The sequence below is a fragment of the Leuresthes tenuis genome, unplaced genomic scaffold (assembly GCF_036924035.1).
Source record: "Leuresthes tenuis unplaced genomic scaffold, fLeuTen1.0.hap1 SCAF_3, whole genome shotgun sequence".
Lineage (NCBI taxonomy): Eukaryota > Metazoa > Chordata > Actinopteri > Atheriniformes > Atherinopsidae > Leuresthes > Leuresthes tenuis.
In genome coordinates, this window is record NW_027325357.1 from 5,339,843 (window position 1) to 5,367,749 (window position 27,907).

Consider the following 27,907-nt stretch of genomic DNA (forward strand, 5'->3'; position numbering starts at 1 on the left):
CGGTCATATCTAGTTGCACATCCAGTATTTGACTGGTTACATTTTTACTGGAATTATTTCATAATTTAGGTCCAAAACAATGTATATCCGGCTTAATTGTTGAAGTGTCAAAGTTCCAGTTGTGAAATTGCATTTGAAACAGTTTTCACAGTCTCATTGAAGCTGCTTGTGATCAATTTTCCTCAAACTAACTGATGCAAATAATATCTGGAGTAGGTAGTGTTAATACACCTTTTGGTTGGTGTCTGGCTCCCTGAGCAGCTAATTAAGCTGCAGTGAGTGTTCTTTTATGTTCCTAATGAGGGCATGGAGGCAGCAGTCTGGGTATAAAAACACTTTTAGAACCAGGCACCCATAATAGGTTGATAATCATTCTTATTGAAATGATCAAAGTTGCCTTCAGCGCATTGATATTAACAACAGTTATAATTTATTGATATCAACAACGAAGCATAACCCTATAGAAGTGTGCACAATAAGGATTATACCTTAAGTATCTCCAATTATTTATAATTTGCTGATTTTTCTTTTGTCTTTCAACATTTTTAAAATGATCCAGTTATGCATGTCCTTACCAAGATAGCAGAACAAAAGCTTTGTTTTTACCTGACATATTTTACACTCCCCCGAGAGGGATGTAGTGTTATTGACTGGCTGGCAGTTACACATGCTGTGCAATTGGTCTAATTGTTTAAATGGAAAACACCCAACTATCTCACTGAGTTAATCATCTTCATAATGAAGATTTCCGCCTGCAGCCGTATGCCTAGCTCTACCTTCTGGTCTCTAACCTTGAAAGAAAACAAACTTGATTCCTCAGGCCTTAAAAAGTCAAGTCAAGATGATCTCTGTCTTGATCTCTGTCACTGTGTGCATAATGTGATCATATGCATCTTTTCGATACTACTATAATAAGCTTTACTGGAAATATACCATAACAGTCTATGTATTGATTGCATAAAGATAACAGTTACTATCAGTGTCAGAAAAATTCTCTCAAAATTAGGCTCAGAGTCACTGGATACGATTAACACAAAACATTTATTTCTGGCAAGAAAGAGACAAGTCCGCACAACCTCTCAGGAAGCTGCTCAGAGTTGTCTGACTAACAAAATGGTACTATTGCTATTGATATTGTTTATGTTTGCTGGCCACACAATGTTATGGGAAAGGGACATTCAATGTTATGGGAAAAGGTGCATTTCTCACCATTTAATATTATGGGAAGACGAGTTCAGACAGTCAAAACAATTTTGCTTGCTACATAGTATTATGAGAACCAAAAGACAGGAGGAGGCCTCCCTCCATCACAGAAACTCTTATTCTTGCAGCTTTTTTCATAATATAATTATATAATTTTTCTAATAATCAGCACTCTATAAACATGTTTGAAACCTGATTGAAAGCACAATTAAGTCTGTTTCTCACCATAAACTGAGCTTTGTGTAAACCTGTCAGGGTTAAAAGTGCTATCTGCTGCTATGAATAACAACAGAGGTGTTCCTCAGGGTTCAATCTTAGGGTCCTCGCCATTTTACAGATTACTTTAATATTCTTGGACTGTATAATTTGAGATTGCACAATTCTCCTAATTTAATTTAGTCTTCCTACAGAAACTTTTCTTTTTGACCACCAGTAATGATAAATTCAGTGCCAGACTTATTTTGAATACAGTTTATTGGTTCTTTGGTTCAGTGATAATCAACACATTACTTAAACTTTAGCTAAGCATCACCGTTTTTTGTTTTTTTTACACAACAGAGAAAAAAGTGATGTCCAGGAGCATTTCATAGTCTTTGTAAGTAGCGCAAATTCCTTTTTTATTTAGTTTTAATTGGTGGGGTTAATCAATTGTAATCCTCATCTTTCATATAAATTTCAGAAATGATTGTATTGACGCTGCAATTACATTCCATGAGTAATAGGGCACATATATAGCAAAAAACATGCTTGGCTTTGTTTCAACATTCATATAAACATATATTTCATATACAGTCTTTACATACATACAGTACATACACAACAGCCCCCACCCATAAGACTTTGTAGTTACACCTGCAGCAGCTGCTAGTGCTTCAGTATTATAGAACACTGAGCCCCAAAACTGCAGACGTAGATGATCAAAACTCAAAATTCACTGAAAATTCAATTGCATTTATGGTGCTTCAAACAGTTTGCATTGATCTAGGCTATACAGCTGTTTTCTACAGTGTTTACAGACAAAAAAAATGTTTTTCAGATGCAGAACCAGTTAAAAGACTTACTGAGGAAGATGAAAATTCTTCAACTGACTCTAAAAAAAACCAAACAGAATTCGATACAAGTTTGAATGAATAAAAATGGAGAACTGTAACCTGTCCCCCCCTCCAGTTCTCTGTTTTTCAGTACTGAAGAAGCAAGATGCAACATGTTTTATTGTCCTTAACTGACAATGGGAAACCTCCAAAGAGAGGTGAAGTATAAAACAGAACAAAGTGAATTAAGGGATTTTAGCATAGAGGCTACATAACTGTCTCATCAGAGCAGAATCTTTAGCCATCATATGCAATGCAAGCCTTGAAGAGCTTCATCTTTAAATGATTTGGTTATTCATGAGTCAGAGGGGTGTTGTAAAGGAAAAGCGGAACATGTGAGTCTGTCAGCATTGTGTCATCAGAGAGAAGCTTTCACATGAATTAGGGCACATTGTCAGTCCTAATAGCATCCACTCAGCACAGTCAGAGACTTGATGAAGACTTTCTTTGTCTGTTCTCTAAGGATTCTTATAGAGTTTCAAAAAGGGAAATATGGAGGTGATTGTTTCTCTGATGTACAGCACAATAGTTACCGTGATTACCAAACACCTTGATGCAGAAGTTAAAGTGTGAGAGATGTGTAATTTCAATCTTTAGTCACATGACCAACCAAGGCCTATATTACAGCTGCACAGGCAGCTCACTCATGTCGAAACAGAGGAGAGTGGACACAGGAACTCTGACATCAGCAGCTACATGCATGCAAAATACCCTAATGCAGCCAAACAATTATGATGCCATTTGCTAAAAAAATGATAGCACCAGCTAGGCTACTGTCTTTAAAGTGAAATCCAATTAAACAAAACAAGGGTACACATTGACTGCATTAACTCTGCTGCCACACAGTATAATTCAGAAATCACTGTTATCCTAAAAGTCTGTCACAGTAAACCTTTACTTAATAAAGGCCAATACTTTCTAGTGTTAACTGTTGTTGAACAGTCATCTGACATCTGGGCTAGCTTCTGTTGCACAAAAAAGTGAGTTTTTATTCTTTCTACTGTACATTATTAATCAGTCACATTCATAAATCTTTCCCTGCACCTGAAAATGTCAGTTTTATGTTGTTTCATTCTGTTGGAAAGTCTCTGAGCAGATGCAGGTGGGCGAAGGAAGCAAGGGAAACACTGATGCACATTTGCACTTGACTTTCCAGCATAAAAAGCAAACCCAAAACTTAGAAAACTTATTTGGATAATGCACCTGGCAACATGACTGTGTGATGTAGCTGCTGGTTGGTCATGAGGACTGTAATTCCAAATATCCACTTAGATACTATCCACTATAAGATGTTGACAAGGCGAGCTGATCATTCAGTTTGACTGGTTTTTGGTCCTTCCTTTATGGGTCCTATGTTTATTTGGTCCTGGTATCAGCACCTATGGCTCAGCTCCTCGCACTGCAGTGAGTCAGTCTCGCCAGTGTCCATGTTGACCTCTTCTTGTTCCTCAGAACCACTCTGCTCCTGATCCATCACCCCCACGTCCTCTTGTTTGGGAGAAGGTGAGGAGAAGAGGGAAGCGGGAGCATCATTATCACCTGTGATGAGAGTCTCTCCTTCCCCATCCATCCTCCAGTCTGCAGTTGCTCCTGGCTCTGCCTCCACCCGCCCACAAACACCATGCTTTGTCTCCATCTCCACAATTGTCTTTATTTCACCGTCCATTCCTGATCCCCCATCTAATTCCAAAGACGTCTCACCACCCACATCCAAACCTGCCTCCACCACCCCACCTGTTATTACCTCTTCAGTCACTATGTCCTCCTTAACTAACCCAAGATCCTCCCCTTCATTTAAATCTGCCTCTCCTTTTAAAACCAGACCTGTCTCCATGTCCCCCCACATTCCTTTCTCATTTCCAAGCCCTGAATCGCTGCTCAACCTCAGATCTGTCTCATGAAGTGGACCTATCCGTTCCCCCAGCCCTGGCTCCAGACACTGTCCTGGCTGAGGTGGCTGGTCTCCTGTCAGTGCTGCTGCCTCTTTAGCATTTCTGATGCAGTTGATCCACTGCTGTTTGTTGAAGGCATCGCTGGCCTGGAAGCAGTGGGTCTGCAGCTGTCCTCCTGCACGGTATGAAACCCTAAAGAAGTTCTTTGCTGTGAGGAGGACAAAGTGAAACAGAGACAACGTACCGGAGGTTATTATCATCAAAGAAAATCCCCTGCATCTTTTAATTTAAACTTTTCAGACTTCTATTAAACACACTCTATTTTCCATTTTGATCTCATATTTGTACAGGAGGTGTTGTTACAGAGTTGTGAACTGTAACAAACTGTGAAATTATGTCAAATTAAAAAACATTTCCTTCCAAAATTGTAAGTTACTTGATATCAAAAAATTTTGTAGCTGCAAACACAAATGTCTATCCACATTTAGTCAGATTTGAAGAAGGTAGCAAGTTCACATTGAAAAAGTAATTAAAAATACACTCAAAATCTTTTTAAGTATACTTAATTCAAAAGGTTAGTGTGTGCCTAAAGTGTTGCTGTCTACAAAGTACAAAAGAAAAGAAGAATTTTTTTGTCACTGGAAAACATCTACAAATCAACAATCATCAACCTGCTTTTATAGCAGGTTACACTCTTCTTTTCCATCTATTCAACATATCTTGAGCCTTTTTATCAGTGAGGTCTAGATGTTGGTCAATAAGGTCTGACTCAGTCCACATATCACTCATCTGAAAAGTGCTAAACTGAATTTAGGTGAGTAATCTGTGCGGTCCAGTCAGATTCAACCACACCAAATTATTTATGAATGTGGCTTTGTGTGTGGTGGTGTTATGTCATAAAAACACAATTATATGCTGTAGCACTAAGACAAAATGCTTCTGTGCTTGTGGCATCTTCTGCTTTTGGGAAGTACTGACTCCGCTCGTTGTTGCTGAAGGCCCCTCTGATGGACCCGCCCACTCGCATCTCTCCATCTGACAGGTCCTCCAGATCCAGCTGACGTATGGGGATCGGCTGGCGGCAGAGCTGGTACCTGACCGGCTGGTTGTTCAACGAGATGGACCTGGTGATGACCAGGATATCCTGGAACAGAAACACATGGAGTTTCTGGAAAAAGAGAGAAAGCATAAGACAAAACTAATGTTAATTTTACTTTCACTTGGTAAAAATCAATGTTTTAAGTACATTTGTACAGATTTTACCCCCAAAATCCCATTTTCATACTGTTTATATGTCACTCATGCAAAAAAAGTTAAATAAGTAAAGTTATAATCATGTAATAATCAATACAAATGTTGGGACACGTGCATCGAATCAGGCTTAACTGGTAAAATGACCCATATGTCGCTCCAGGTCATAATGGATTCAACTTAAAGACTGTGATGAAAATGTGTGGACAAAGATAAAGTCAGGTGCAATGAAACAGCAAAAATCTACTGACGAGTCCTCTGTTGTTCTTCAGCTCTCCGTGGCAGCTGAGGGTCTTGGACTGATTGATGAGTTCGTCCTTCTGTCCATCCTCTGCATACAACAGGCGATCCTTGTAGTACTGACACTCAGACTCTCCGGTCTGCCTGTTGATGTCCGCTACAACGCTCTGAACCATCAGCATCTGCGGAGCAGACACACAACTCATTTATTTAATCTTATTTGTGGTTCTTTAAAAAGGAACACTATGCAGAACAAACTGACATTCGTAAATGCGTAAATTCAAACTAACCTCCTCCAACCCTTTGCTGCCAAACTAAGATGCATTTAAAGTATCCCAGAAGTGGGACATTAGAACTCAAAATCACATAATCCTAGCTTTGAGGTGTGTGTCTGGGCAATTTCACCTAATCTCTGTTTTTTAAGGCCACAGGAAGTGTTGATTAGCTTCTGCATCTCTGCAAATAAACTGTTGGATTTCTTTTTTTATCACAAGAAATTCAGCATGTTGAATCGGCATCAATGAGACAGACTTTTCTGATTGGCTGTTCATAGCTGGAGAATCCATGAATTCACCCACTTAGTTTGTTTCCTCCCTAATTTTCTTCTCTGCTCCTTCTTCTCTTCTACAGTCAGCACCGTTCCAGCAACAAAGTTCTTATTAACCATATCCTTCAACTCCATACAAACTTCAATATTGACTGAACAACAAAGGTGTAATAATAAGAAAACATTGATTGGTTTACATTTTTTACATCTATGTGTTGTTCAGGTTTGCCTTGTTGAACAGACAACTGCCCCCTTCTGCATTTGAGAATTACGTCCTCTTGTGCAGTTGTTGGTGGTAGAGCCTAACTGCCAGTCGGGCGTGGTTTTTGTGGTGTGTTCGAGCGCCATTTGCTCAGACGCTCATAGGCGTGGAAATGCAGCAGGTGACTCTTTTGTTGCCTCTCGCTCTAGAGGTCTTTTTGGTGTATAAGAGCCTTTTGTCTTCACACCTGCATGCTGTCATTAGCTGATATCTACACATCCTCTGACTGTAGTTTGCAGAACACGTCCCAAAACACGTCCCAAACAGCAAAATAAGAAGAAATGAGGAGAATGGAGCTGCGTCTCTCCAGAGAAATACTACACCAAACACTTTCATTTAGAATTTACAGAATTTACATTTATGTAAAGTATGCCTTAAAAATTGTTGAGCAAGTCTTAATTTGCAGTGAGAATCACTGGACAGTGCCTCATCAAACTAAAAGGAGCACACAACTGTATTTAGTGTCTGTTACTTCCAACAAGCAGGTTACATTTTCAGTGTTTTTATCTTGTTAGCAGAGTTACACTAAAACTACCAACTCACTGTTACTGTGCATTTTCAAGACTCATTTCCTTACTTTATGCATCATAATCCAAGTCTAATTCTGTTCAAATCTTAAACCCAAAGTGGTCTGAGAAAATGAAAAAGACTTTTTCATCTCTCACAAACCAGTGCAGTCAAATAAAAGACTGAATTTGGTGAACTTAAGTGCAGTTAAACAGTTAAGTGTTTTTTTTCTGCTAAAATATGGGTGAGGTGACCATCATCTTCCAAATATTTAACCAAATCATTCCTCGGGGTGACTCCAAACATGTCTCAGTTCGTCAGTAGGTTGAAACCGCCCTGCAGGATGAAGTATCGTAATGTTACATTTTTCTCACCGCTTCATCCAGGTGCTGCCGGTCTGGGTGGTCGTTGGGCGTGTGCTTCAGGATCTCTCTGAGCAGCAGCGGGTATTTCACCAGCCGGCTGCGAGGGATGTCCAGGAAGTTCCACAGGTCCAACTTCCTGCTAAAAGGGGACTGGAGGCAGCGCTGCAAAAAGTCCTGAACCCGCCGATCCTGCTTCTTCTGGTCCAGCAAGTCCTTGGCTTTCACCTGGTTACTGCAGTACGGAGTGTAGGAGGAGAGACACGGCAGCTGCAGGTACACAGAAACAGACACCTGCTTACCACTGAGCGTCTCTGATAGCTATTAAAGAACTACGGTGGATTCTGCAGGCTGCCGTCAGCTTAAAAAAGAAACACTCACCCAGTCGGTCAATATGTGTCCCACGTGTTCTGTGGACCCGTCAGGTTTTCTGGCATCTCGGAGTCGACTTAATAGATCTTAGGAGAGATAGAACGCTTTGTTAGAAAACATTTAAAGAACTTAGGGTTCAGTGAGAAATACTTTGTGTTTTAAGGATACCGAGACACCTGGACTGCATGAAGTAAATGTCAAAACTCATCTCCAATAAGGCTTGATATTTTCAGATTTTATTCTTACACTATATTATATTATATCTTATATCTAAAATGCAACAAAACCTAAAATCTTTCATTTTCTTAGGTGTTTGAAACTTTATTTAACAGGCAAGCATAAAAGGAAATGATTTTTAAGAGTCTTCACTGACCAGCTTTGTTATATTTAGATAATAAAGACATAACCAGAATTTGATGCCATTAACACACTTAAAAAAGTTGTGAGAGATGGAAAGAAAAACAGAAAAGTTTGTAGAATATACAAGTAACTGCGTTCTGGAAGATTCTACAAACAGCAGATAAGTTGGTGACATGCAAAATTGCAAAGAACTTCAGTTTCTCAACATCTACCGAGAGGAATAATGTGAAAAGATTCATGGAGTCTGGGGAAATCTCAGTGTGTAAATACCAAGGACAGAGACCACTGTTTGATGACCTTCCAGTTGTTAAGCACTACTGCATGATAAACCATCAACCCACCATGATCAATACAGCCAAATGGGCTCAGAGGACCCTGGAAAACCATTTTCACATCAATAAAATCTCCTGAAACTGTATCACACAAGGAGGAAGCCATATATCAACTGTGTGCAGAAACACGGCCGAGTTCCCTGGACACGAGCTCATCTCAGATGGACAGAAAGACAGTGGACACGTGTTCTGTGGTCAGATGAGTCCACGTTTCATCTGCTTTAGGGAAAAACTGACGTCTGCTTCTACAAAGATGAGAAAGAGCATCCAGGCTGTTATCAGCCAGTGCCATTAAAAGGAAGCTGATGGAACACAATAGAACAACTTTCTTTTTTAAGTGCGTTGATGACATTAAATTTCAAATTTGTTCATATTTCCAAATGAAGTCTGTCAGTCTTGACACTGAAAATCATTTATTTGGACTTGTACCTGTTTAAGAAAGTTTCAAACTATTTTTCATTGCATTTTAGAACATTTCTGAAATTTTCTGGAAATGGCGTCTGTTATACCATATATACTCAGGTAAGAGGGAAGGTAACTACATTTTATATGTTTATATTTCCATTTTTTTATTGACTGAAATGTGCAAAAAAACAGACCAGTTGATACAAAGTGATGTTGCTGGACATGTTTCTCTGTGTTTCTAGATTTGATATCAAAACCTGATCACTACGTTTATAGCAACAGTCAAGCTTTACAGCATCATTCAAATGCCAAATCAATAACCATTTTAACTAGTCATAAATGCCCGTGTCACATGCAAATCATCTTGTTACAGTTTAGCCCCCTGAATATGTGGACGTTCGGTAGATTTATTGCCCTCACATGCTTACCACACTGCCCTACCTTCATGCAGTGGTATCAGTGAATCCAGAGTACCAAAGATCTGGTTCAGTTCCTGCTCAGTCATGATGGACAGCTTCAGCATCGGATCATGGTAGGCCTGCAGCACACACACAAATACACACATCAGAATACTGAAATTGTACAAGAAATGTAGGAAGAAAGTCAGTTATTTAAGAAAAATAAAAAAATAGCTTCTAAAGTTACCTTCTTGGCCAACTTAAGATCCTCCACCAGATCCTGCTCTCCTTGAGCCAACTCAAAAATAGCCTGCAAGTTTGAGAAAATAAACAAATGAGGATTATTTTAATAGATGATATAGAAGTGATGGAAGTCATTTGTATATGCTGGGTTTGAAACACGAGTCTGAAAGTTAACAGACTTCAGAGTCTTGTGTTCTCTGTCAATTCACAGTACATTAAATCAAAAGCACTTCTAAGGGCATAGAAGTTTTCTATATAGAGCCCTCCATAATGTTTGGGGCAGTTGGCTTCCAGGTGTTTGTGGTTACTCAGGTGTGTTTCATTGCTTCATCAGTGCAGGGATAAGATACTTAGACTTGTTTCTATAATTTGGAGTCTGTAGTTGTCATTGTTCAACATAAGGAGAGAAACTGTGCCAATGAAAGTTAAAGAAGCCGGAAGATCATTAAGAAGAGAGAATGCTCTGGTGCTCTGTAATCACAAAGAAACTGGTAGACCACGGAAGAATCCTCACTATGGTAAAGAAAAATCCTGTCCAACAGATCAGAAACAGTCTTTAGGAGGCAGGTGTGTCTTTGTCAGAGACTATTATCCACAGAAGACTTCATGAACAGTAATACAGAGGCTACACTGCAAAATGCTAACCACTCGTTAGCCACAACAACACGATGGCCACATTACAGTTTGAGAAAAAGTCCTTAAGGCAGCTGCAGAGTCCTGGAAAAGGGTGTTCTGGGCAGACAAGATGAAGCAGAACCTGTATCAGAGTGCTGGCAAGAAGAAAGTGTGGAGACCAAAAGGAAGTGCCCAAGATCCGAAGCATAGCAGCTCCTCAGTTAAACATGGCGGTGGGGGTGTTATGGCTTGGGCATGTATGGCTGCCTCAGGTACTGGCACACTTATCTTCATTGATGATGGAGCTGCTGATGGCAGCTACACAATAAATTCTGAGGTGGATAGAAACATCTGATTTCAGTAAAGTTTCAGTAAATGCCTCCAAACTCATTGGACGGCGCTTCATACTGCAACAAGATAATGATCCCAAACAAGCAGAAGTTGTTAAAAAAACTGATAAAACTTTTGTCGAGCAGCCATGTTTTTCACCTCTTGTCGTTTTATCTCCTTAGGGCTCAGGGTTTGCATCGCTCCCAGTCTGACGTCAAACGTCTCACTCCACAGCTTGCTGTCACGGCGCTTTGACGCCAGCGCGGTTGCTGTGGAAACTCGTGATGCGTTCATTGAGGATGAAGGGTTGGAGACTGTTGCAGAGATAACGCGTGTCTTCATCGTTGAGGAGGAAGGAGGAGGAGGAGGAGCAGCTCTGTCTTGCCGATTCTCGTTGCGAAAACTGATGGAGCGCTGCAGACACAGAGACCGTTATAACGCATAGCAACACGTAGGTAACATTCATGTTGAACACTTTTCCTTTTAGCAGCTTGTTGTAAAACTGGCTTATTTTTTGGTGGCTCCCAGATTCATAGCTGGAGAACTCCTACTGCTTGAATCAGCATGAAACTTGTGCATGTAAAAACTACTTTATAAATTATAGGGGGCCTGGTGGGGTTAACAATAACAGCAAGGCTCACCTCACAGAGGGTAAACTTTCATTAAGGACGCCATTATTAGCAGGTTGGAGCTTAACATTGCAGTGTTTAAAAAGGGAGTTTATATATTGCAGCTCAAATCTTTTGAATTCTGGCTCAGTCTGGGGTTACTTCACAAAATGTAGAACAATGCTATATTAATCATTTCAACAACAACCCAAGGACATAGAGGTATTTAAAGAGGCCAAACCCACGAAACTAACAAAAGCTGAAGTTATTCAACGGATTGTGAAAACATTCACCTACAAGATTATAAAGAAAAGAACCAATCTGAAGAAAAAGCCGTACTGCCTTCTTTACAACTTGGTACATAAACAAAAAAATCCATCAGATTGGTGGCTAACCTGCAAGGTCTGACCAATCCTCTTCAGCGGTGTGGTTTTGACGGGCGGGAGCAGGTTGGCCAGAGACGTCACCCTGGATACGGGCTTACTGCGTTTGGTGCTGGGTTCCTGACGGAGACATCATGAAAAGCTTATAATCGAATGTAATCTATGTTTAAATGCAACTAAACCTGGATCGAAAAGCTGCACATCACACAAAAATTAACGATAAAATGAAGAAATAAGAAAAAGTAAAAGGCATACAAGTGAAATATCAAACAAATTAATTTCATATCGCAAATGGGTCATATTACTATGGAAGCCCTGAGAGTCAAGCAAAGGAAATAATGCCGCTCTCTGAGCCCTGAAAAAACAGGTGTTTGTCTTTGCAATACTCTGTTCTGCCACAAGAGAGGTCCAACTGAACCACTGCCCTTGAAGGCCATCTGGAAGACTGTACCATCAGAGGTCTAGACCCAGGAAACCATTACACCATAATCTAAACATGAGTTGCAAACACACGTGTGTCAGCTTGTCATGTAACATTACTGTCATGTCTTACTTTTTATTTGAAATGCATTTCAGCAACAGCAGAAGAGATGGCTTCAGGTATGGATTGTTTCATGCTTATGGGTGCAAAAGCTCATGGGAACATTGTATAAGACTGTACACGACAGAGATTTAATAAAAAAACAACCCTGGCTCTAATATGTAAATGCCAGTGAGCAAAGATATGTTTACAGTAAAGATCTGAATATTTGTAGTGAGTTTGGCAACCAGATCTGAGAGGCTTCTACTGAGGTAGCACGATCATTCCCGAATGCCAGGGTGGATTTTGTAACTACTGAAAGACGCTGGGCCAAACAACTAAGCAAGCAGCCTGGAGCAAAACAGACCAACAGATCTGAGAGGCTCATAGCTTGGGGCTCCTCCATTCAAGGACTTACACTTAATGAACAGACTCTGAGGGTTATTCCTGAAAGGGACAGGCAGATAATAGCTGTCTTTCCATCAAATGATCAAGCAAACGTGAGGTAAACTTTTAAAATGTTGCTGGATAAAAAAATATGCGTCAGGCAGGTTTCCATAAAATAGTCCAGAGCTGTTGACTGTGCAGTGTCTTTATAAGGGGGCAGTGCACGCCATGTTGCACGTGGCTGTAAACACAGTCATTATCTGGACACACAAAAAAAACTTTATAAGCTTTCAAAAGTGGTGTTCAGGGTTATTTTCTGTCAGTGAGTATCATTAATGCTTATTCTGAGAAAGTAGAGCTGATCGTTCACGTGAGGAACATGTTTACTGTGTTAAAACTTATTCTAAAAAGGTGTCTTACTCTACCTTAAACATGGGTAAAATTCAGAAAAATGTAATCATTTTCATGTTTTTAACAATACTTTATAAAGTCTACAGCAAGAAACATAGAGATGTAGTAGTTCTTAAGTAAGTTACCTTCTAAAATTTTGAATTTTTCTAGAAGTGGAACTTGAAAAATATGGTTTTGGCAGTAGGTTTAAAATGTCCATCTAAATTAAAAGATGCATTTTGGAATTGGGGGCCCAGGATCCACCACAGTGTAGGAATTCAAAAAAAGGATTAATTGCTGATATCTTAGCAATTTAATTTAGGTTCAGATAATTTTGTGATGGCCAGCAGCTTGTTGGAAAGCTTTGAGCCAACTCTGTGTCAACAGACAGGAGTGAGTAAATGCTACTGTCATCAGCATAAAAATCACAACATTCATCACAATCACACAATCATCAACATTATTTCTACTAACATGTGCCAAAGAAGTTTTGTATAAAGTGAAAACAGAAATGGACCTAAAATGTACCCCTGAGATACAACCATAAACCAAACCAGCTGCTTAATAAGAGTAATCAACTAATGCTTACATAACGAGTGGCAACAGTCAGATAAAAAGACTAACTTTGGGTCTTTTATAGTTCTAATCTGTGAACCAATTAAAATAGTTCCTGTCAAATCCATAAATTAAGTCTCACTCTTGATAAGAATGTGAATGAGCATATTTCCCAAGCTGTTTCTTTAAGGTTTACAGCGAATGTAAAAGCTGCTCATTTTCACAGCTGAGCAGCAGAGTTTAAGACTTTCTTTTGACAAACATTTGTACCCGCACTTGTACTTGAATTGTTTAGTTTGATGCACCGAGGAAATGTTTTGCTTAGAGCTTGAGTCTGAACACTGTTGTTCTTAGACAGCTGTGTGTGTGTCTCGGTGGTCGAGTATTTGCCGGAAAGTTGATTTCAGTTTATTCAAATAATACTTGTCAAACAATAGTGTGACTCAAACACTTTTTTCTCTGTCTGACTCTCCAACACAGACATATCGTCATCACTTTGCAGAAAGTTACCCGGATTTACGGTATTCCAGTTTCTGACCACACAAGACTTTGTTTGATAAGATGGTCACTGTGTCAGATGAAGTGATTACACGGTCGAGTCATAACTTCCTGCTGTGACCGTACTGAGAGACACGGCCTGCTGGCTGACGGGATGGACGATCCAAACACAGCCAGGAAAAATCGAAAAGATGAAGTTTACAGAATGAACCAAGGATCAAAACCAGGAAATAAGTCAGGGAGGAAAGCCTCGCACAGATAAGGTTTTGGCAAAGGCGGAATCCAAGAATAAACTTCAGTCATGTGGGGAAGGCAAAAGGCAAAAACCGGGAACAAACTGAGACCGCACACTTCCAAGAAATGACATGAAGGATGAAGACTGGAAGGGTAGAGAATAACAGAAACTGGGGTAAACCTGATCAATGCAATCTGTTGGTTTCCTCAGCAAGGCCACCTTTTATGAAATGGACTCTCAGTTAAGTCACAGCACGCATTTTTGACTCCACAGTCACCATCTTATCAAACAAAGTATTGTGTAGACTTAAACTGGAATACTGTAAATCTGAGTGATGTTCTGCCAAGGAGAGTGTCTTTAAATTGTCACGAGGTTACTTCTGTTGTTAATTTTCACTCGACGCATAAAATTGGATTGAAATGAAAACAAATAGTGAGTGATGACAGAGCACAACCAGGTCTAACACAGAAGGCAGGTGATTAATAAACACAGGAAGGAAAAGTTAGAGAAATAAATCAGAGGCACAATGTATTTTAAGATGAAGCAGGAAGAGCAGAAAAAGCAGACTAAAATTAGAGTCAAATACAATTTAAAAATAAAACCAGACCAGAGACTTACCAGGCGCTGGCACTACAAAAGTGTATTATTGAGGTAACTTCAGGCTCAGCTCTGGATTTTCATGATTACAAAGTTGGTTCCTTTCTTATCGAGATAATCTCACCGTGGAAACTTATGCTGGAAGCCTAACCTGCATGAAAGCAATGCCTCCCGACCAATCAATTCTTTTAGAAACAAACAAAAACCATCAGTGAGGACAGTGAGAGTCTCTGTCCGACTCTTAAAGACTGAATATGTTGTTTGACTTCCACTGAGAAGACATATGTCAGCAGAGAGAAATACTTGGCCTAAAACAGACTGATGGCTCTTTAAGAACGTGAACTAACGTTGTTTTATTTATTAAAGTCATCACTATTAATGATTTGTAGTTTTTCTCCCAAAGTGATGTGTGCAGTTTATCAAACTGCATCAAAAGATGTCTGTACATCTATAAAATTATTTAAAACTGGACTTAGAATGACTGGACAATTAAAATTTGCACTCATTCATGCTTTCATGGCAACCGTATAGAGAGCAAACGCTGCGGAAGAAGCAACCTGCATGATGTCATCAGTAGGGAGGAGCCAGGAGCTAAGTGGCAGAAAAACTACTACTGTCTGTTTGATACTCGATGTTTTATGAACTGAAATAACTGTGGCCTGTAACTGAGTCGCACTGTGAGAACAATTCGGATTATCTGTCCTTTAGTTTGTTTTATCTTCACCATCTGAGGTGAAAAATAGTTCTTTGGGCTCTTATTAGTCAAAGTCAAAGAAATGTTGTGGACCTAAGCAAAAGTATAATTTATTTTTTCAAGATGTCACAAGGCATCCAAGATCCAATGTTACCTGGGCTAAAATGATAAGTGGGAGGGTCTGACACTTGTTTTGTCTTTCAGGTCATGCTGTTTCGGTTTTTCTAGGCTGCACCTGAGAAAGCTTTACGTCCTGCTCTATCAAACTTGTGGATTAGTTTTGCTTTCTCTCTTTGTTGCTCACCAGGACATAGGTTACTGCTTGCTACACGCCTGCCTTCTGTTTGTCATTACCTCCCTCTGCACATATACTCCTTGGTCTTTGGTTTTCTTTTGCCAAATCCTTGTCATTGTTTCCTCCCATTTAAGTCAACTCCTGTTTTCTGCATTGCTTTGCTTTTTTTTTTTGTATTTCTAATTTGTTTCCCTGCATGCCACACACAAATCTTCAAGAACCAAGAAGAAGTCCAGTTGCACGAGCTGTGGGTAGTGATTGAGAGAAGGAGAGCACAAATAAACCTCCAAAGGGTGGCTGGGCTCACCCTTAGGAAGAGGATGAGGAGCTCAGTCATTTAGGACGAGCTCAGAGTAGAGTTGCTGCTCCTCCACGTCAAAAGGAGCCAAGTGAAGTGGTTAGTTAGCGCATTTGGTCAGGATGCCCTCCTGATGCCTCCCAGGAAGGTGTTTTGGACATTTCACACTACGAGGAGGCCTCCAAGCAGACCCACGACTCACTGGAGGGATTTTATCTCTTGGTTAGCGTGGGAACACCTCAGTGTTCCCTGCAGAAGAGCTGGAGAAAGTGGCTATAGGGAGAGTAAAGTCTTAGAATATTTGCATAGACCATAGAACCCATGATCTGGTCTGATGGATGGATATAAAGTCAGAAATAAGCTTATTAGCTCTCATCTACCCGTCTCCTGTCAATGAGTCTTGCGTTTGGTTCTTCCACTTCAACACACCCCATCTGTGACGCCTCAAATCATAATTAAAGCCTTTAATTGTCATGATATTCATGAGGATTTCTCTTTGTCCTCTGCAGGAAGTCAGGACAGGCATGAGCAAGTTACCCTCTAATCGACCTTTTCAGAATTTCTTTTTCCACTGTGGTGGAGAGTCCATTAGGTCCAAAATGTGACATAATCATAAATCTATTGATCAGTGAGGCCACAACAACAACAGCAACAGATGGCCAATACGGATGTGTTGCCGTTTGCTGTATTAGCTGCTGTATATGTATAACACTTCACATCACTTCACAGCAGTGTTTGAGAAAGCAACTGTCTTCTGCTCTTTGTTTTGCTTTTAATATGTTTTTCTATAAGGAGGCCTGTTATGAGTTTATCCAACAAACATATAGCCTCATTTATCCAGCAGTTTTTCAGAGCAGCTCACAATTAACAAGCCTGGAGTACGAGTTTCCTCTTCTTATGGGTTGTTTTTTCATGCCTCATATTCTCAAGAGTCCAACTCTCTGTTAAACTGCCACCAGGTTTCTTGTCCTAGATGGACCTACAATGAATCAATGCACATGCGTGTGTGTGCATGTGTGTGTTCAGCTATGCCCGGCAGCCCACAGTCAGCTGACCTACTGGAAAACAAAAAACATCAAACTTTATCAGCACTCACAGTCAGGAACCAGCTCACCAAAAATAAATCAACCTCTGAGTTATTTTTTTCCCCTTTTCCTCTTCACTCAAAGAAGCCTTCAAATCCTTCGTCCAAAATCTGACAGATTTTGATGGATTTTCAATGAATTTTCTAAAAATGAAAGTTTTTACTTATTAGCTTCTAACGTTATGAGTAATAAGCCTCTATACTATAAGTTATATTTGAAATATGCTGGAATTTGTGTTAAAATGACCTCTGATTACTTTGTTTTCTTCATGTATCTATTAAAAACATGGCAGATGTGATGTTTTAAATGATTTTTAAGGTTCAATAAGGGTAATAAACAGTCGCTTTATTTACTTTACGCTTGACGTGCTGTAATGGGTTTCTGTGTGTGATGGTGCTTCATCAGATTCCGTCTGACATCGATCAATCAGTGCATTGTGTCAACAATAAACCCGTTCAGAGCAGACTGAGTTTAAGGTCGTGATTCTTAATCTCAACAAAATAACTGTGACAAAAAGCATCAAGTCACATTTCATACAACATATCGAGCAATTTCCTCCAGGATCAATAAAGTTTTCTGATTCTGATTCTCCTTAAATCGATATTTCATTGTCATTAAAGGCATCTAACATGTTAACCACCTCTGACATCTATTTCTATATGCTACATTTTTATGCTTCTCAGCTCATAGATTCCAGCTCTTTATGGGATCCAGATGACAGAGATGCTAATATTGTCTGAAATTAGATATTGAAATTGATAGCATAAGTTTATATTGACTGACATATTGTTGGGATACTGTTTTTTATGAGGTGAAAAGAAAATGGTCTTGTGGTCATTTTATGTCCCTAAATTGTGACTGTTGCACGGAAATATCTCGCTTCTAATCAAAAGTGATTTACCTCCTTATTGGAGCAGGTGTTTCTGCTTTATCTTTGATTGATGGCCTGAACCACAATTACTTTAAATCAATCTCACAATAAGAATGTCAAAATAGGTCGAGCTGTAGGAGCTACACAGACCACATGAGATTTGAAAAAAGGAAAATAAAGAGCTGAAGAAGAAGAGGACAGTAAACAAAGCTGAGAGGATAGCTGAAGCCTGAGGAATATACAAGAGTCTCAAAACAGCTTCACGTCATGAAAAACAACTTTTTATCTGCCTCTTTGCTGTTTTCTGTTCAAGTTGGAGGGGAAAAAAGTTACCTTGTCCAGTTTGAGCTATGAGCTGAGGCTGTTTTTACTTTCCCCACAAAAGGTCAATGGACTTTGTGCATAAAAAATACATACAGACAAATCAATGATAGAACTCTCTTACTGACATATAGACTTGTTAATGTGAGACATCTCTTCAAAACTCCGAGTGAATATTTTCACCGTTCCTGTTTCAGTTTCAGCTGATTTTAATGTTTCGAAACTTTAAAGGAAAAGTTTGCTTTTATCCATCTGGACTGTTTTTATGGTTATTATACAGAAGAATTACATGACACTCAAGTGCCAAAAAAAACATTTGAAAATAGAAACAGCAATGGTCAGAAATCATGACCTGGTCACTGAAAAAAAACGTTTTATTTCTGCTGAACTAAAACTATTAACCTTAAACACTCTGCAGAGGGCAGCATGCATACACAACAGGCTGTGTTTGTGCTCATTACAGCTCAGGACTTCACTGGCTGAACTGTAAAGTTCTCTATAAATGCATCTTGAGAAAAATCCAGGTGACTGTCGCACCTGAACTCGTACACACAGCAGGAGGTGATCTTGGCAAAGGAATAGACTGAATAATGCCATCTACAGAGGACATCTCAGGTGAGGAAGTGTCTGTTTGTGTAACAGATGATCAGAGACTTTTCCTGCTCTCTTTAGCTCAGGAGTTCTGGAGAATTTTGTCCAGGTAGCTAAAAATGACTGAAACCTGCAGGACGAAACAGAGAAATGCCCACTGACTGAGAAATAAGTGTCCTGATAATGATACCAGTCCCCTCCATCTGTGATTAATTGGTAGTTTGGTAATAGTATGTATTGTTACAGCCCAGCTGAGAAGCACACACCTCATATGCATGCTTCCCTCTGTGGACTCGAACAATTAGACAGTTTTAAGTCAGAAGAAAGAAAATAGTTCATATATTAAACAATATTTGTGGATATTCTGGAGGAATCCAGTTATGATGTCTGGCCAGAAACATTTCTGTTGAGTTTTTCGAATGCAATCTGAGTCCCACCGACTTTAACTATCATCAAAGGAAGGCAGACATCTGTACAGTCTGCGTGTTTCGGTTTAATAATCAGCTAAATATCCAGTAAACCAACTAAGAAAAGTTCAAATTTAATCCTAAAATGAAGAGGTTATTCATTGCTTTAGTTTATGTTTATGATCCAGAAATGACAATGGAAGGAAATGTTACAGGATTAAACTAATTTAATTTCTAAGACATCAGATTCAAAATTTGCAAAGGTTCTATAAAGAGTTGGAATACAGATTAGATCATATTATTTAAATAAAGAAGCTAAAATGTGATTAAATCAGATTAGTTCAGATCATTTGACTTGATGACTTTAAAACAGGTTATAATACATTACATTTTGAATACTTAATTCCACTGAAATAGATCAAATTAGAGTAATTTTAACTGATTTTAATGACAACAGATTACACTTTTTGTCTCATCCCTTCTCCAAAACAAACATTCAGGCTGAACTGGAAGGAAATCCTCCATCTTACCTCCACCTGTTTCCCCACGCTGACCTTAGTGCTGCTCTCTGCAGAGAAGCCAGAGTTAAACCGCTGTACCAGCAGGCCGAAGGGCCTCTGCCCCGCCACCATAATGCTCACCCCAGAGCCCAGCACAACACCTGGACTCAACCCAGGAGCGAGAGAAAGCCCATGAATCTTTTCGAACTGGTAAAGTGTCCGACGGAGTTTGGTGCAAGTAGCAGAATCCAGAGGAGGAGAGAGTGGCTAAAGTCCAGAAAGAGTACATGAACAGCCGAAGATCCAGAGACAGTTTCTGGTGCTGAGAGTGGTGAGAATGAATCTGGCACCACAAGACGGTTTGCTCTGAAAACTCTCTTCGTACAATGAAATCAGAAGAAAGAATCTGTAAGCACCTGTTTCCCACACAGTTCCAGCTGTGGCAGTCCCGTGAAAATGCCTGGTGCCATCAGAGGATCGTCAGGAGCAGATTACCAGGATCGGGCTCTGAGTCCAGGAACACCCTCGGGTTTGGGCGGAGCCTTTAGACAACACACACTCCTACTGTGACCTCAGGCCTTCTGAGCTCAATCTTAAAGAGTCTGCCATGCAGGAAAAGTTTTGGTGTGGAGTCTGGAACGGCTGGAGAGGTGAATCTTTTAATCCTCTGTTTTCTGTCTGACCTCTCTCAGTGATGGGTGCTCACTCCTCCCCCTCCTCCCCCTCTCTGGTTGAGGACTCACAGTTTGCTCATGCTCTCTCTCTCTGACTCACTTATTCATTAGCTCTGTCTCCTGCTAACTCACTGCTTTCCTTCCTCCTATTCTTTTTCCTGTACCTTCTATTTTCTTTTCATTTCTTATGCCTCTCCCGTATATATTTTTCATTGTCAACAAACCTCACGCAATGACCCAACCCGGCAATGATTTGATCATTCTACAAAGCATTGTGTATAACCAGACCCTGGTATACTTCACCCCTCTGTGATATGGACATCTGCTGTTGTCCAACAGGAATAAGAAAAAGAAAATGAGTCACACTGAAGCCCTAAGAGATACTTGGAAAACCACTTAATATTCATCAATGTGTCATTTGTCCTTTACTTAAATAGTAGCACTTAAAGAAAAGCAGGTGTGACAGGTCACCTTCCACCAACAAATGTACCAAATCATTTCATTTGAGTAACTTTTATCAAAACGATGTTGTAGTGCTGTTTAATGAAATGAATCAACCGTTCCTACATTACATTTTCAACTAAAAGCTGTGATTTTACCACCAGTTAATGAGTCAATCATTTTCTGCTAGTTTTAGCTCACACTAACTTTAAAATAACAGCTTCAAAATGATTTGATGGCACACTGAGGTGTAACTGTGAAGGTTTGTAGATTTCTGGACTTTTTCATGTCTTGGCTTTGCTGAGTTTTGTTTCTATTCAGTGTTCTTGTGCATCTTTTAGTCATTGGTCATCTTTAGGATTCATCATGTTCGTTGCTTAGTCTTGATTTGCTTTTGTTCTTTTATTGCTCCTTGGTTTCTTAGTTGAGTTTTGTTTTAGCTAAGGTTGATTGGTTATCAGGATTTCTTGACTTTTGTCTGCTTGTCTCATGCTTTTGTCTTTATTAGGTTTACTTTGATCAGTTAGTCTTTGCTCCACCTTCCATCCCTGTTTTCCTCGGTTCATTAGCTCCTCTGTTTCACCTGTGTTCACAAATCATCTCTCCCCACAGTCTTTGTCAGATCCTCACCATTGCAACCTCTTGTTCAGTGGCTGCGTTCTTGTTTTATTTGCATTTGTGGCTATCTTTTTTTGTTTGGTCATGATTTTGGTCTTTGTTTTCTCCTGTTTTAGTTTGTGTGTACTCTTGGCTCAGCTGTGCCTTTTGTTACTGTTTTGGCTGAGAATGAATCAATTTAAGTTTGCCATCAGCCTCCTGTCATCATCTCCTTGTCTGCATTTGAGGTCTTCATCAACAAATCGTAACAGTAACAGGTTAAATGCCATCTCTTTCATCTTCTTGCCTCCTTCTATAGCTTCTTTTGTCACCGACAACGCTGAGAACGTAACCCTTCAGGCCATCCAACATTGGTGGAAAATCTCCCAATATGAAGCGAATTTGTGAACAGCAGCCACAGAAAGAAAAGCAGACCTAATGCTATGCACACCCTCTGATAGATCCTCTGGTATGCATGCATGAAAAAGGTGCCTGTCGCTGCAGATCGTAAAAGACGACAATGAGCCTGTAATCACCACTTGTGTCCACAGAAGCCGCTGTTGCCACTACAAAGATTAAGCTGCATACTTCTGCTTTAAATCTAATTAAAGTCAACTTGTACATTGAACATTTCTCTAACAAATATACATAAAATGTGAAATATTTCCATGTGAGATGTAGTAAAAACGCACGAATAAGACGGCTACAGATAACTCTGAAGTACTTCAACGTGTAACTTTATGCTGGGTATCTTTAATCTGCAGTTTGTCATCATGACCTGGATATTCACAAAGTCCCATCGACTGCTTCTGGAACCAATAGTGGGACAGATAATGGAGCTACTGGTGGTGCTGGGAACTCATTGACAATCTATCCTGTAATTACCAAAGAGAGAGACGGTAGCCTGCAGGCAGCCAAAGCCATGTCCTAGTTTTCCAGTGGTTTCTAAGTCAGCTACTGTGTGCATTTACTGTGGTGACATATAAACATGTCTAGTATAGAGCATTAAAAGATAGCACTTCGAGAGGTGGTTAATTGATGTTTTAAAGCACGATAATACAGTAAGAATCAATGTGTTTGGACAAAAAAAACATCCCAATTTAGGATTTAAGAAACTTAGGAGCACACTCATGCAGGCTCAGCTGCAGGCAATGAGGCATCAGAACAACCTGGTGTCATTTTTAGAAATGTTGTCATTGTTTCCTCTAAAAGCTGTTTTCAGAGCATCAACACTGATCTCTGACACTTCATGGTCACCTTACAAAAGCTGCCTCTCTGACTCAGCTCAATTTTCTCGAAATGGGGCGGTTGGTTGGTGGGCGCCCAGACAGGAACAGGCTTTCCCACACTTTCAGACAAACCCACCGAGTTTGATTTGTATTGTGATAAAAATGAAAGAGGAGTGGATATGAACCGACAATCTTTGTCTTTGATGGATATATGAAATATGCATCCAACACTATTTACAAATGCATCTATTCTCCGAGCACAAGCGATATATACACACTCAGACAATAGGCAGATTCTTAAATGGTAAATCACATGAAACTGCACACTTCTTTTATGTTTCTGTGTGTGTCAGTGCATCGTTTGGCAGAAACTGCTAAAAACATCTAGTATAAGTTAAAATACTCATAACACAGACAAGCTGATTAAATTATGCTGCATTTCTCATCATTATTCTAGCTCAGATATTCAATCTAAGGTGCTCAATTTCAATTCAATTTCAATTTCCCAAATCCCTTGTTTGTATTTATAAATGAATATTGTGAGAGTGTGTCATGATCACTGACAAGCTAAAATATGACAAAATGGACTGCAGCCATGTACAAGTTCTTATAAATGCAACTGATTGGGTTAGTTATTCTGTAACTGTCACAATACACCAACTTCCTCTCTAATAACTGTGTTGGTGTGTCCTAATCAGCAAGTAATCAATTAAACTTTTATAAGAAAAATGTCTCAAGAACAGAAATATGTCACATGTTGAACATGTTGCTTTAAGGTTTTCTAATGAAGTAAAATTCAACAGAAACTTTTTGCTGCCTGTGGAAAACGCATCTCATGGTTCCTTGACTTGAAATAAATACTTCCCTCGGTTCGCTCTCGGTTCAGTGAAGCACATCAAAAACAGTCCACCACCACGTGAGCCTGAGGGGTTTTGTAGATCTTAATTAACAAGAGGAAGAAATCAATAGTGACTCTGAAGTCAAACAGAAACTTCCACAGTAAATGGTAAATGGACTGTACTTATATAAAGCTTTTCTAGTCTAGTTGACAACTCAGAGTGCTTTCACGCTACAAGACACGTTCACGTACTCATACAGCACATCTGAGTCTATAGTGTCATACAGATTACATCAGGGATGTCCACATCTGGTCCTCGATGGCCACTGTCCTGCAGGCTTTAGACGTTTCTGCTGATGATGCATTGATCTGAATCAGATGTGTTGAAGCAGGGAAACATCTAAAACCTGCAGGACAGTGGCCATCGAGGACCGACTTTGGACATCCCTGGATTACACAATGGGCTTTTCTTTTATCTATCACACATATTCTCTTACTGATGAATGCATAAGAGGCATCGTGGGGTTCAGTGCCTTGCCCAAGGGCACTTTGACATGTGGTTCGGGGAAGCCTTGAATTAAACCGCTGACCGACGACTGCTCTTCCCCCTGAGCTACAGCTTGCCCTGTGTCTTATAACTTTAAATGATAACAGCACTTATTTAACTGGTTGATTTACATCAAGAGCAGCAATGACTCAATCAGCCAACTGTTTCAATAAAAGATATCATCGGGTCTTTCATCTATTTTTAATGGAAATATGTTGATGTTGTTTTATATCGCTGCAGAAATCATGTCCTGCTTCCCTGTAGGTTTTTTTATCCTACATTTCTAATGATAAAGAACTTTTATTAGCAAAGTTTTTCTATTTTTCTATTGAGCTTACCATAGGACTTCAGCATTTTTTATTTTGAGTGTTGAAGAATATTCTGACATATATATATATATATATATTAATAAATGTAACATGTATTTCAATAAAGAAAGCGTATTGTCTGCACCTATGTTGATAAAAGTATTAGATCCTCTTTAAGCTGCATTTAGAGCATATATTAAAAGTGTGATTATTTTGCGTTTAATTGTGAGTTAACTATGGATGATCGTGCAATTAATTGCAAATGAATATTTTAATGAATTAACAGTCCTATACATTTCAAATAGAGCATCATGATGTATCAGATTATTGTATTTGGAAACAATTATCTGAGTCTGTAACATGCAACCACAGCTGTCACATTAATATATAAAGAACTATAGAAATAGAATACTTTTGCCAGAAAAATTGTGTGTTATAAGTATAAGCACGAGATTAAGCAAAGCACAAACACCGCAAAAAATGCCCTGAATTAAAATACTTGACTGAATGTAATTTGTTACCTTCCACCACTAAAGATGGGTAAAATTATTGACCAGTCAAGACAAAGGTGATGTTGCTAAGGAGAACTAATGCATTACAAAGAGACGTACAACACTGTCATAACCTTTGACCTGCAAATCAGATAAACTTGTCTCCAGGTCTTGAAGTTGCTGTAAGAACACAATAAGGCTGTACATGATTCACTGAGCTGGAGTACAGAAACAATAGCCTGTAATTTATTCCAGGTTTGATATCTGCCAGCGCTGGCTTGAACAAAGTAAGACTGATGGTGTGTTTGGTCTGTTTGTCCCACTGGAGTGTGTTGAACAGGGTGGACATCCTGTGTTAGACTGAGCAGAGAGGGAAACGCCCGGGAAGGAACGGGCTGCAGGCAGAACGCTAAAAATACAGGAGGAGGGGCCCAACACGAGGGCCGAGGGTCCCCGAGGGTCCATAATGTACAATGATCCACAGTCAGAGCTGGATATAAAGTTCATTCTACTCAATTTCTGTACTTTCCCTACATCACAACAGATCTTTCATTTGTTATTTTGATTATTATCAGAACAGTTAAATGATTTCTTCATTTCTGAAGCAGGTAAATGACAACAACCTCTGACAGTTTACGTATTTCTACCAAAACCAGATATAGCAAAAATCAGGAAAACATCTGATGATTTATCTGTGGGGATAGATCCTTAAAGCACCATATTACATCTTTCTTTGTAAGCTTCAAACATACAAAGTTCCTCCAGTATGAAGGGCAGCTTTTAGAGAAGAATCATGATACTCTTAAGAGTTTTTTTTTTTACCTGTAATACCTTTAACTTAAATGCTAGAATCACTTTCTTTAAATCCCTTTGGTGAAAAGAGAAAAAATCTGAATGCATTCTGTGGTTGAGAACATCTCTAAAAAAACAACTTTGCATGCTAATGTTATTAGCATACGTTTCAACTGTTCTTTATGCACCATATCACTACTTATATGAATACCCAGAATGTACAAATATCCACCTAATCTAGAAAAACTTAACTTAATCTCCAACTGAACTGTTTGCTTTGTGGGTAATGTAGGCCCATGCCTGTGATATGCTCGATGACTCAAGTTATTCTTACTTTGATTTTAGTAACTTTCTCTTTAGGGCTCTTCTATCAGAAGAGTGACCTGTTAAGAGTCTGAGCAACACCACAGAGTCTGGCAGTTTTTTGCTCTTGGTGCTTTTACCACACCAATGTGGTAAAAGCCAATAACTGTATTAGTCCTGTACATGCGGAATCAACATTGATTATTATCACGGTGAAGAGGCTGACAAAGACACCTCCAGAAGCTACCAAAAATATCAAAATGACAACGTAGGGTCATGTTGTGGGACCTAAAAGCATAAGACTGCATACAAAAGCCAAATGTTCTACTTTATCTGTAACACAGTTTGCTAAGTATCTGAATGTGACGTATGTGAGAAATCAGTCCAGCATCATTTGCATTTGTTTGAATGTTAAAGTATGTAAATCTATACTCGTTTATCATAAAACTGAAAACCTGTAATTGAGCAAAATATGGGCTCTTTAAGTCAAAATGACAAAATAATAGATGATCGCACATGATTCAGACTAAAACCTGAAATGATATTTCAAAGTTTCACTTTACATTTCCCACATAAGATACCACATATTGCTGCTTGGAAAACGCAGAGAGACGCAGCTTAACAGCATCACTTCCTCAACAGCAAGACAAGGAAGTTGGCTTGTTTTTCTATTTTTGTGTTTCATTTCAAAGGTGTGAACAATCTGTCCCCACACACTCAGGAAGGGTTCGGCCTTCTCGAGTCAACAGCTTTTAGGAACGCTTAAGCTTTTCTCAGATATCTCAGCACTTTGTATGACAATAACACAGTTTCAGTGCACTGTTCAAGGACCCAGAACTTTGTTTAAAGGAGCTTAACTTACATTGATGTCCAGACTGCAGAGACTGAGTGAGTCTGCATCTCTGCTGGCCTGTTTTCTCTTCTTCTGCAACACAAAAAAACAGCAAACATTACATTAGACATGAAGCAGATGTTTGTGTTTAAATTATGTGATTTAAATGCTGTTTTTAATTCACATCTAATCAAGTTACTCTAAAATAGTGCAGAAGTTTGGTTAGTTGCAGTTGTTTACAGATTTCAGTGCGCAATACTTTAGGCTAAAAAGGCCCAAAAAAAATCATATATCTGTTTAGATAGACCGACTTTATTGATCCCAAGAGGGAAATTATTTTGTCACAGGATCAAATAAGTAGAAAGTAAAGTAACGGTGCACAAGGGAAAAATATGTGCAATATAATTACAATAGAAATAGAAAATAAAGGCGGTCATGAGATAAAAATAATTTAGTGATAGATGTGCAGTGCAAATCAGTAAATAAATAATTAAATTAAAGCTAATTTAATATTGCAGCCTTGAAGAGCTTCTTCAGGCCTCATCCCCGGCTACATATACAACATCTGACCTATCAGATAGTGGAACAGGGACCCATACTTACCCTCTGACACTAATACCTGTGCAAATAAGAAAAATAAGTGAGTGATATGTCTGAAATTTCTCATCACTGCATGTTTACAGCTTATCGCTGTCATCGCCAAGTAAAATGTGGTGACTCAGATACCAAGATTTCCCTTTGCGCCGGTGTTTATAGTCTGTTTATACCAGGTTACTTTTCTGGTAACCATGGAATTCATCATTTGTTTGCCCGTAAGCTCAGAGGGTTCAGAGACGAGAGGGAACAAAACAGTTCCTGGCCCCTGTCATGATGACAAAAAGAGGAAGAAACCTCATAAACACCTGATGAGAAGAGGAGAGGAGAGGAGGAAAAAGTGGGGACAGCTGAACAGAGGAGGAGAAAAAAAGGGGAGAAGAAGAGGATGCTGGGATCTGTACAATAGCAGGAAGTCTGCTGTTTGTTCAGTATTGTGTTGAGACTTTGTTGTTGTCCGGATGTTGCACAACTTGGCAGACTTTACCTTTAACTAACCACTGCTATAGAAAGCAGAGAGGGGGAGGTCCTCAAGTCCTGTAGTCCATATAAGGTCAGACTATTTCCTCCAAAAATCTCAAATATGAACTAAATGAGACACTTTTTAGCCATATGA

General features: G+C 39.3%; 1 protein-coding gene across 3 annotated transcripts in view; it reads right to left on the reverse strand.

The window, feature by feature from the left end:
* Positions 1-1,659: 1,659 nt before the first annotated feature.
* arhgef3 (Rho guanine nucleotide exchange factor (GEF) 3) overlaps positions 1,660-27,907 on the reverse strand; it is a 39,884-nt gene continuing 13,636 nt past the window's right edge. For 2 of the 3 annotated variants that reach the window (XM_072381504.1, XM_072381506.1), the window contains 10 exons: positions 26,728-26,790; positions 11,414-11,521; positions 10,570-10,824; positions 9,470-9,532; positions 9,266-9,362; positions 7,737-7,813; positions 7,368-7,625; positions 5,689-5,859; positions 5,165-5,354; positions 1,660-4,394 (listed from right to left, as the gene is read on the reverse strand). In XM_072381504.1, coding sequence (XP_072237605.1) covers positions 3,667-4,394; positions 5,165-5,354; positions 5,689-5,859; positions 7,368-7,625; positions 7,737-7,813; positions 9,266-9,362; positions 9,470-9,532; positions 10,570-10,824; positions 11,414-11,521; positions 26,728-26,790 — 2,010 coding nt within the window. In that variant the 3' untranslated portion in view covers positions 1,660-3,666. Of the gene's footprint in view, positions 4,395-5,164; positions 5,355-5,688; positions 5,860-7,367; positions 7,626-7,736; positions 7,814-9,265; positions 9,363-9,469; positions 9,533-10,569; positions 10,825-11,413; positions 11,522-19,675; positions 20,250-26,727; positions 26,791-27,907 lie in introns of those variants that run through there. The other variant, XM_072381505.1, reaches the window with a different exon arrangement.